The sequence below is a fragment of the Manis javanica genome, chromosome 6, assembly GCF_040802235.1.
Source record: "Manis javanica isolate MJ-LG chromosome 6, MJ_LKY, whole genome shotgun sequence".
NCBI lineage: Eukaryota > Metazoa > Chordata > Mammalia > Pholidota > Manidae > Manis > Manis javanica.
The window spans coordinates 131,409,294-131,420,057 of record NC_133161.1 but is presented as its reverse complement, the minus strand read 5'-3'; the positions used below and the strand labels follow the sequence as shown (position 1 = coordinate 131,420,057).

Genomic DNA, 10,764 nt, shown 5'->3' with positions numbered 1-10,764 from the left:
ATCAACACCACATCCTACATTGTCAATCTTATAAAATTTTAGCCCTTCTTTGAGTGTGGGATAATATCCCATGGTGGGATCCCATGGTATTTTACTTGTAGCTCCTGAATAACTTCCTCCAAACATTAATGTTCAAGCTTTTGTATTCTTTCTTCTAGGTTTTGTTTTAAACACTGTCCTGAAGACAGTACATTTGGACACCGTGCACCCAGGACTGCTTGAGTCAGGAGGCCTCAGAGAACAAACCCCAGTGCCAGCTGAGGAACATCACAGAGTTGCACGTTCAGCTCCTGTATCAGCTTCTGCCCAGGGGGCCGTCTCCTGGTGAATCAGCAAGCCCCAAAACATCATCTCATTTACACCAAAGTCCACGGGTGTTTCCTGCTGACTCAGAGACACTCAAACCAATTTTGGAATAATAGCATTTTCCACCATGCTCCACTATCCAGACCACACCTGAAGACCTGAGAGTTTGTTTGTTCTTCATTACGGAAGCCAAGATGTCTCAGGCAAACTGTGCCCAGAACCCAAGTTGTAGAATCATGACCTTCTACCCAACTGAAGAAGAGTTTAATGATTTTGAGAAATATATTATTTATATGGAATCTCAAGGTGCACACCGAGCAGGTGTGGCCAAGATAATTCCCCCCAAGGGGTGGGAAGCCAGGAAGACCTACGATGACATCGGTGACATCCTAATCCCCTCTCCCCTCCAGCAGGACGTCCTGGGTAGGGCTGGTGTGTTCACTCAGTACTCCAAAAAGAAGAAGGCCATGACGGTCGGGGAGTATCGTGACCTGGCAAACAGTGCTAAATATAAGGCGCCCGCACACTCAGATATTGAAGATTTGGAGCGAAAATTCTGGAAAACCCGGCTCTACAGTTCACCAATCTATGGCGCTGACGTCAACGGCTCCTTATTTGCTAAAAACACCAAGCAGTGGAACCTCAGACACCTGGGAACCATTCAGGATCTGCTGGAGCAGGAGTGTGGGGTGGTCATCGAAGGCGTCAACACACCCTACCTGTACTTTGGGATGTGGAAGACCACGTTTGCATGGCACACAGAGGACATGGACTTGTACAGTATCAACTATGTGCACTTCGGGGAGCCCAAAACGTGGTATGCAGTGCCCCCGGAGCATGGCTGGCGCCTGGAACACCTGGCCAAGGAGCTCTTCCCGGCTAGTGCCCACAGCTGTGGGGCCTTCCTGCGGCACAAGGTAGCCCTCATCTCTCCCACTGTCCTCAGGGACAACAGGATCCCCTTCAGTCGGGTCACGCAGGAGGCTGGCGAGTTCATAGTGACATTTCCGTACGGGTACCACGCTGGCTTCAACCACGGCTTCAACTGCGCGGAGGCCATCAACTTTGCCATGCCGCGCTGGATTGATTACGGCAAAGCGGCCTCTCAGTGCAGCTGCGGGGAGGCCAGGGTCAGCTTTCCCATTGATATCTTCGTGCGCACCCTGCAGCCTGAGCGCTATGAGCTCTGGAAGCGCGGGCAGGACCAGAAGGCAGTGAACCATGTGGCACCTGCAGCAACGGGCAGCCAAGAGCTGGGCACCTGGAAGGAGTTGTGGGCAACCAGGAGAGCCGCACTGGGCCTCCGGGACCTGCCGCCACGCCGCTCACTGAGCCCTGCCAGGCATGTGGCTGTGGGGCGAGGGCGTCACCGCTGCGCCCCTAGGCTGCCCGCATCTCGGCGCCATGTGCAGGCCTCTGTTCCTCCCTCTGTGGCTCAGGGCAGGGACGCCACTTGTCGGCCCCTGGAGCATGACTCAGCCCTGCTGACAATCCAGGACCCATCTGACCTGGGTCTCCACCCAACTGGCAGGCGTGGTCCTGGCCGTCGTCCTCGGGAGCAGGGGACTCAGGAGCTGACTGACCACGCCCCGGCCAAGAAGCGCCTCTTGCTCAGCACAGCATGTGCAGCTCAGGATCCTGATGTTCAGGCCGTTTCTTCAGGTGGACCCTCACTGGATAACTCTGCACCACCGAGCCCTGCATCCCTGCATTCTGCTGAGGCTTCCGGGTGCTGCAGTTCCCCTGCACCCTAACCCAGGGGGACGTTTTGGTAGCCCGCTTATCTTACACGTGGAGGCTCCCTAAGTGTGGGCACGTGTACACCTCAGAGCCTTCACAACCTGCGGTGCTGCCACGGGACCTGCTGAGTCCACATTATTGATAACAAACAACGTATTCTTCCTCCCAGACACCATTATCTCTTTTGACACTGCTGCCAATGAGGTTTCATCCACTGGATGCTTGTCTTTGCAAGTGGTGGTAGAGCAGCTTCTTCAAGCAACTCTATTCCAGGTCTATTTTACTTCATGTCAACACCCTCAATTTGGACCACTCTTCTCAATAAAAAATCCCCATATCCAGCTGTTTCTTCATGTCTGATGATTTTTTGCCATACTCAATCTTGGAAAAGCAAAGGACATTCATAATGAAAATTATATAAAGATAGAATGACCTTTGTTCTTACTGCCATGATCTTCCAGGCCTCATTTATTCTTCTTTTTCCGATTTCAATAATTGTGATGTTAGACTATTCATTTGGGGTTGTTCTTCCTTCTTTAATTATGCCTGGATTGCTATATACTTTCCTCTTAAGACTTGCTTTTGCTGCATGTCACAGAACTTTGGGCTTTGTGTTGTTGTTGTCATTTGTTTCCATATATTGCTTGATCTCTATTTTAATTTGGTCATTGATCCATTGATTATTTAGGAGCATGTTATTAAGCCTCCATGTGTTTGTGAGCCTTTTTGCTTTCTTTGTACAATCTATTTCTAGTTTTATACCTTTGTGTTCTGAAAAGTTGGTTGGTAGGATTTCAATCTTTTTGAATTTACTGAGGCTCTTTTTGTGGCCTGGTAGGTGGTCTATTCTGGAGAATGTTCCATGTGCACTTGAGAAGAATGTGTATCCTGTTGCTTTTGGATGTAGATTTCTATAGATGTCTATTAGGTCCATCTGTTCTAGTGTGCTATTCATGCCTCTGTGTCCTTACTTATTTTCTGTTTTGTGGATCTGTTTTGTGGATCCTTTGGAGTGAGTGTTATGTTGAAGTCTCCTAAAATGAATGCATTGCCTCCTTTAATTCTGTTAGTATTTGTTTCATATATGCTGCTGCTCCTGTTTTCAGTGCATATATATTCATAATGGATATATCCTCTTGTTGGACTGAGCCCTTTATCATTATATAATGTCTTTATCTCTTGTAACTTTCTTTGTTTTGAAGTCTATTTTGTCTGATACTAGTACTGTGACACCTGCTTTTTTCTCCGCATTGTTTGCATGAAATATCTTTTTCCATCCCTTGAGTTTAGTCTGTGCATGTCTTTGGGTTTGAGGTGAGTCTCTTTTAAGCAGCATATAGATGGGTCTTGCTTTTTTTTATCCATTCTATTACTCTGTGTCTTTTGATTGGTGCATTCAGTTCATTAACATTTAGAGTGATTATTAAAAGATATGTAGTTATTGCCATTGGAGGCTTTAGGTTCGTGGTTACCAAAGGTTCAAGGTTGGCTTCTTTAGTATCTTACTGTCTAACTTAACTTGCTTATTGAGCTATTATAAATAGTGTCTGGTGATTATTTCTCTCTCTTCTTATTTCTCCTCCTCCATTCTTCATATGTTGGGTGTTTTGTTCTGTGCTCTTTTGTGTTTCCTTTGACTGCTTTTGTGGGTAGTTGATTTTATTTTTCATCTTTAGTTAGTCTTTGGTTGGTCTGCTTTCTTTGCTGTGATTTTATTTTCTCTGGTGACATTTCTCTGGGAGCCTTAGGAGTGCTCCCATTTAGAGCAGTCCCTCTAAAATACCCTGTAGAGGTGGTTTTTGGGAGGCAAACTCCCTCAACTTTTGCTTGTCTTGGAAGTGTTTAATCCCTTCTTCATATTTAAATGATAATCCTGCTGGATACAGTATTCTTGGTTCAAGATCCTTCTGTTTCATTGCATTTAATATATCACGCCATTCTCTTCTGGCCTGTAAGGTTTCTGTTGAGACATCTGATGATAGCCTGATGGGTTTTCCTTTGTAGGTGATCTTTTTCCTCTGTCTAGCTGCCTTTAATACTCTGTCCTTGTCCATGATCTTTGCGATTTTAATTATTATGTGTCTTGGTGGTGTCCTCTTTGGGTCCCTTCTGTTGGGACTTCTGTGTGCTTCTGTGGTCTGAGCACCTATTTCCTCCCCCAGTTTGAGGAAGTTTTCAGCAATTATTTCTTCAAAGTCACTTTCTAGCTCTTTTTTCTCTCTTCTTGTACCCCTATAATGCAAATTTTGTTCCATTTTTATTGGTCACACAGTTCTCTTAATATTCTTTCATTCCTGGAGATCCTTTTATCCCTCTCTGCATCAGCTTCTCTGTGTTCCTGTTCTCTGGTTTCTATTCCATTAACGACCTCTTGCACCTTGTCCATTCTGCTTTAAAGTTCTTCCAGATATTGTTTTATTTCTTTATTCTCCCTCCCAACTTTATCCATTATCTCTTGCATTTTTCTCTGCAGCTCCATCAGCATGGTTAAGACCTTCATTTTGAATTCTTTTTCAGGAAAATTGGTTAAATCTATCTCCCCAGGTTCCCTCTTAGGGGATGTCTGTGTGATTCTGGTCTGGATCAAATTCTCCTGCCTTTTCATGGTGATATAAGTAGTCATGAACAGTTGGCGCATGTATTAGCTGGGAGAAGAAAGTTCCTTCCTGCTTGCTCTTCACCTTCCTCTCCTGCAAGAAGGCAACCCCTAGTGGCTTGTGCTGGGCAGCTGCATGTCAATAGGGTCTCTGAGTCTGGTCTGGGCCTCTGAGTCTGCACAACTGCTGTGGGCCTGGCCGGTCTCAGGCTGCTGCCCTGCTATGGCAGGGCCGCACCAGAAGGGGAACAGGTGGGAGGCTGTTTATCGCCATGAGGAGCCTCAGAGCTGCACTGCTGCGCAGGGTGTTAGGGCACCTGGAGTTCCCTAGGATTCCCAGCTGCTGGGCTGAGTGTGCTGAGATGCTTCCATCCAGCTGTGAGGCTCCTATCCCTTTAAGACTTTCAAAAAGCACTCGCTTTTCTTTTGTCCCAGGAGTGTCAGCTGTGGGAAGCCGTTCCTAGGTTTTACGGTTCCATTTCCCAAGTATCCAGCACACCACACACTGTGTGTCTGTGCTCCCAGTGAAGGTGACTGGGATAAATAAGGGTATTTAGCAGTCCTGGGCTCCCACTCCTCCCCTGCTCCAACTCCTCTCCTCCTGCCGGGGATCTGGTGTGGGGGGTGCGCTCGGGTCCCACCAGGCCGTGGCTGTCTTACCCCCTTCATGAGGCACTGGGTTTTTGCACGTGTAGATGTAGCCTGGCTGTTGTATGATATCTTCTGGTCTCTCTTTAACAATAGTTGTATTTGTTGTATTTTCAAAAATGTATATGTTTCTGGGAGGAGATTTCTGCTGCCCTATTCATGCCGCAATCTTGGCTCCTTCCTCTTTTCAGCTTGTATTTTTATATTTTTAAATATTTTTCATGTCTATGCTCCTGATGGTTCCTTACAACATAACAGTGAAGTCAATGAAGATGGGTATTCTTGTCCTTGTTGGACAGGTGAGAACAGAAAGCATAGAAGTTTTGAGTGTCTGCCAAGTCACCTAGTCAGTTACCCACTAAGTCAGCCATCCAGGTCACCCAGCCAAGTCACCCTGCCAAGTCACCTACTAAGTCACCCAGCTAAGCCACTCAGCTAAGATACCCATTAAGCCACCCAGCTAAACCCCCCAGCTAAGTCATCCACTAAGTCGCCCACTAAACAACCCAGATAATCCACCCAGCCAGTCACCGAGCTAAGCCACTCAGCTGAGTTACCCATTAAGCCACCCAGCTGAACCCCCCAACCAAGCATTTCACTGTCACCCCCTAAGCCACCCAGCTAAGGCCCCCAGCTATCACTCAGCTGTCACCCAGGTAGGTTGGAAGGATGCTGGTGAGGGAGTGAGGGATGCAGGGATGATGACGTGGCGACCAGCTTGGGGGGAACCTCAGGTGACACACCTCACATGGCTTGTTCAGTCCTTCGAGGAGGAAAAGGGTGGTCTGCCTCCTGGGCTCTGTCCGCTTTGCACCTCATCCACTGAGCAGACAAGAAACCTTCCATTGTTGCTTGTGTCCTGCTGTCAGAAAGATCATCTTGTGAAACCCTTGTCTTACTGAGGGGAAACTGAGGCCCAGAAAAGTTAACTAACTTACTCAAGGCCACACAGTAGGTTAACAGGGAACCAACAGAACCAACTCCAGATGTGGGTGTTCTCACAAAGATTATTGCCCACCTTCCAGAACCCTCTCTGGCCTTTCCCTTCTGGCAGTTAAATTGCCAGTGAAAGGAGCAAAGCTGTAACAATATTGAGACAACTCCATTCAAGTGGGGGTTTTGGACATGGGGTTTTGGAGGACTTCATGCTAACGCTGTCCAAAGCTAACAACCCCAGCAGAAGTCTTGGGGCTCTCAGAGCTCCCAGAGCACCCCCAAGTGCTGTCTCCTCCTAACACCCACAAACTGCACCTAAGCCCACACAGCCTGTGGCAGGGGCCAACCGCTACTCCCTCCGGGACAGGGAATCGCCTGGGTTGAGACAGCTGCAAGCACAGGGCAGAGAGAAGAGTGAGCAGGTCCCAGAGATGGAGCAGCGTTCCACTGGCCATCATCAGGAAGGAGGGGTCCTCCTGACAAGTTTGGGAAGCAGTTGCAAGCCACTGACTTGTTTTCCTTTATCTCCATGTGTTGATACTTATTACTTGGCTTGTTATCTGCTGGTTATTTAATCTATGTTTTGTAATTGCTTCCCTTCTATCTTTCCCTCAGATGGTCATGCTTTTTTATTTGCTTTGAAACACGGACCTACATTTTCACAGGTGCAGGAGTCAATTGTGCTGCCAACTTTCCCGTGCTGTTCAGTGAAATGGCTCAGTCAGGGTCTGGATGCCTTGTCCCCCAGCCCCACCCTGGTCAGGGAGCCCTCCCAGCCCTGAGCTTTCCCCACGCCTTGTCAGCTTGGACCCCAGAATGCTGGGAGGCCAGGGAAAGAGGAAAGGCTTCCCCAGGAGGCCCCTGGTTTCCTAGGAGAAAAGGGTCTGTTGTGGGCATGGGTGGTAGGGATAAGACAGGCAGCATGGCAGCAAGGGTGGATGGCGGTGGTTTCAGGGATGAGTCTTCATGGAGCTCAGTGTCTGAAGTACCTGATAGATAATACGCATGTCTGCCTGGGCTGGGCCTTGGGCAGGTGGAAACCATGTTCTCCAAGGGGGAACTGCACCAGGGCCTGATAAGTTCGAGGGCACTTGCAAGTATAATAGGGAAACCATTTAAAATCAGGCTTTACCAGAAAATTCAGGCCCTCCTGCTGCTGTTCTTAGACAATCTCAGGTTTCTGTAGAGGGCACAGAGGGAGCGAGCATCCTGGCTGAGGTCCAGGTCTAGTTTTACCATTCACATGCTGGGCGTGGTTCGGCAGATTACTCAACATTTCTGAACACAGAGCGCCATTTACCACAGGGATGTTAATACCTCAGAGGATTACTGCAGAGGTGAAATGCACTGAAGTGCAGGTGACACTTGCTCTCTTACTTACTAACTAGAAGATTAACAAAAGAGATCATTGATCCAGTTTATCACCTGCATTCTCAGTACTTGGTATCAACACAAGAAGTAGCAGATTCAGGTCATGCTGCCCTTGTTACCACTGTTCTCACTGTCTGAACCTAGGAATCAAACAGATCTGGATGGCGGGGGACATTTGTCTGTGAAAGTGATTTTCAGGCTAATGTGTTAATAAATATTAGTTTCTCCATTTGCTCATGTAGCCCATGTTCATGAAGCTTCTGCTGTCAGAGGAGCCCCACAGTAGAGTTGGGAGCCCAGCCATGCCATGTAAGGCTCTGCGGCTTGTAGGGCATGGGATGCAATGCCAAGACTCCCTGACCTGAGAGACAGGTCCTCCTTTGTACATGGCCAGGAAGAGGCACCCAATCCAGACTGGGTCAGGGAGAGCCTCCCAGAGAGGGTGACGTCTGTGCTGGAGAAGTAGGGGACGCAGAGGGAGGGCATGTGAAAGTACCCAGGGCACAGTCCTTCATTCACTCATTCATTCATTCACTCACTCATTCATTCTGCAAGTACTTATGAGAGCCTGCTGTGTGTTGGGTGCTGGATGGAGGGTGGCATAGAGCAAAGACTTGCCTCTACCCCCACGCAGCTGGCTTCCTGGTTGGAAGAATGTACTGAGCATTTGGAATTCAGACACTGTTAGGTGCTCTACAAATAAACTCCAAAATCTCAGTGCCTTAATGACTGATAAATTCTTTTCTAATTTCTAATTTGTAATGAAAATTTCAAAATGTGTCCATTGAGTTCATTGGCAGGAGGCTGGCAGTAAGGGGGCAGGATCATGGAGAATGGTATTTTGGGGGCACGACATCCATCACAAGGCATATAGGTTGAGCACATCTACTTACCAGGGGGCTGGGAGGTCAGTCTAACCAGGTCCAGGAGGAGGACAAAAGAGATTTGGTAAACATCTCTGCCTTATGAAGAGGGACAAAAATCAAGACAACTAACATAATTTCAGTTTAGTGACAATTGCTGTAAAGAAAAGAGTGATGTAACAGTAAATGAATATCTGTGTGCATCATGTGACTCTCCCTGTGAGCGTCTGCAGATGACCATGTGGCCGCGAGCCTATGTTCTTGCTCCTGAGTGTGTTTCTGTGTGTGACAGCACGACTGTGCATTAGGATGACTGTCACCTGCTTCTGTGTGAGTCAGGAGGCAAACCTCTGCTCTGGCAGGCCTGTCACACAGCTGGAGGGGACTGGATCCTGAAGGGTGACTGCCCAGAGGTGCAGGATGGGGCTGAGGGTTTGGGGATGTGTAGACTCTTTATTGAGTCCAATGGGTATTTGTCTCAATCAGGAATCTGGTCTCTACAACCCATGTCCCAAACTTGTGCCTTGGGGAAGCTGTCTACTTCCTTCTCCTAGGAAATCCCTGTTGCAGCCAGAGGGCACTGCCAGGTTCAGGGAGCTTGTCTGGGTGTACCTGGTGAGGGGCCAGGGGCCAGTGGGGTTAGCTCCCCTGCTCTTCCCCACAAGCATGCATAATCTGGGTGCCCAAACCCCAAGGTGCTTTTGTCAGTAATGTGATTTAATTGTGAGGGCCTCACTAAAACCACTCTGAACATAAATGAGAAGTAACCCTTGATAGAGTAGGGGTGGCAGTCACCCCACATTGAATCCAGTCTATTTGAACATTCAGAGAGCTGGAGGTGATTTCAGCTGAAGGTAAATAAAATAAGAGAAGCATGTTCCTGAGGCTGACTCACACAGCACTGTATATGAAGCCTTAATGATGACAAATCAGTGATGTAGAAAATACAGTCCCTTTCCTGTTAACCAGACACGGATATACACATTCTCCCCGGACTGTGGAAGGTAAGCTCCAAAGCTGTATTTCACATCCCACCACTTTATGAATACTTGGACTGGAGCAGAGCGCACAGACACACACACGAGCCCATGCCCCAGAGCCGACCTTGCAGAGACCCAGCATGGGCCACCTCCCAGCAGGTGAAATCTCTCCTGAAGCAGAGACCATGGGTGGCCGGTGAGCTCGGTGGGGTGCAGCCAAGCTGAAAGCCAGTGCCAAATGGAAAGCTCGCCTTTGTGCAGGGCCCAGAGTGGCAGATGCCCCAACACTCCCCAGTCATTGCTCGGGCCTCTGGGGACCCTGTGGGAGGTGGTCCGAGTCACATCAGAGATAAGCCCCCGGGGAAGGCTGTGTCTCTCCTCCTGAGATGCCATTTGCTATCCAGCCTCTGGGAGAGGGATGCGCAGTCACTGTCATTTTTGGTGGTGACACCTGCTGGCAGGAAGGGTGTCAGGAGCACCTGACTTGGTGCCTGAAGACCTGAGCACCATCCCTCGCTCCACGACACCAGGAACGATTTCCTCCTCTCAGCCAAAAAAGCTCCAGGCTCCCAAATGCGCACGGGTGTCTGTAACTCCAGGGAGAAAATTCTTTCCCAGCCTGGGGGAAAACACCTTTGAAACTGAAATCAGTCAAAGGGAGAAATTAAGTGGGAGAAACCTATTTATATAATTACAAGCAGTTGTCCATATCTGCTTGCCCATGTCTCTGGTGACACGTCTGCAAAAAGGGACCCCACCCAACCTTTCAGGTCCAGATATGCCCTCCTCCCCAATGTAATCACCTATTGATATGGAGATGAACTACTCCTTTCCACCCCCAGAAACACTTATTTATATGGAGATGCACTAAGGACAGGCAAGAGATTCTGGAAATATTGCAATTTCACCCACAGTACATCCCTCCAGAAATCTCACCTCACAATCTACTCACTCCCCATTTTCTGCAATGGCCCTTGGGTGAGAAAACTGAAGCCCTGTAACCAGACTAATAATGCACAATAACAAGAACAGTAACATCATAATAATCCTCAAGCTGAAGGATTCAGCTAGGTCCAAATTCATATCAGATTAAGTTCAAAGCTCATTCATTCCACAGGTGGTCGGTGGTTGAACAGGTAGGGAGTCCAGAGCAATCACCAGGCAGCAGCTGCATCCAGGAGCCACGTCCAGGCCAGAGGAACTGTAGGAGAATATAACCTTAAGGGCAATAAGATAGATGTTTTAATGACACCAGCATAGGCAAATCTTGTCCATCGGGTAGGATGCATGCAATTGAGTGCTCCTGTGATAGCACAGTGGCAGG

At 48.3% G+C, this 10,764-nt stretch overlaps 1 protein-coding gene and 1 long non-coding RNA gene across 3 annotated transcripts in view; one reads left to right on the top strand and one right to left on the bottom strand.

The window, feature by feature from the left end:
- The first annotated feature begins 201 nt into the window (after window positions 1–201).
- On the top strand, window positions 202–2,353 carry LOC108388388 (lysine-specific demethylase 4D-like). The gene has a single exon (XM_037019012.2). The coding sequence runs from the start codon at window positions 501–503 to the stop codon at window positions 2,058–2,060; it is 1,560 nt and encodes a 519-aa protein (XP_036874907.2). The 5' UTR covers window positions 202–500; the 3' UTR covers window positions 2,061–2,353.
- Window positions 2,354–7,114: 4,761 nt separating this feature from the next.
- Window positions 7,115–10,764, bottom strand: part of LOC140850010 (uncharacterized) — a 190,763-nt gene continuing 187,113 nt past the window's right edge. Inside the window, exon 3 of one of the 2 annotated variants that reach the window (XR_012132628.1) lies at window positions 7,115–10,658. This is a non-coding gene — a long non-coding RNA (uncharacterized lncRNA). The remainder of the gene's footprint in view (window positions 10,659–10,764) is intronic. The other variant, XR_012132627.1, reaches the window with a different exon arrangement.

Coding starts and splice junctions, on each gene's coding strand:
- LOC108388388 (XM_037019012.2), top strand. CDS start 501: ATGTCTCAGGCAAACTGTGCCCAGAACCCAAGTTGTAGAATCATGACC.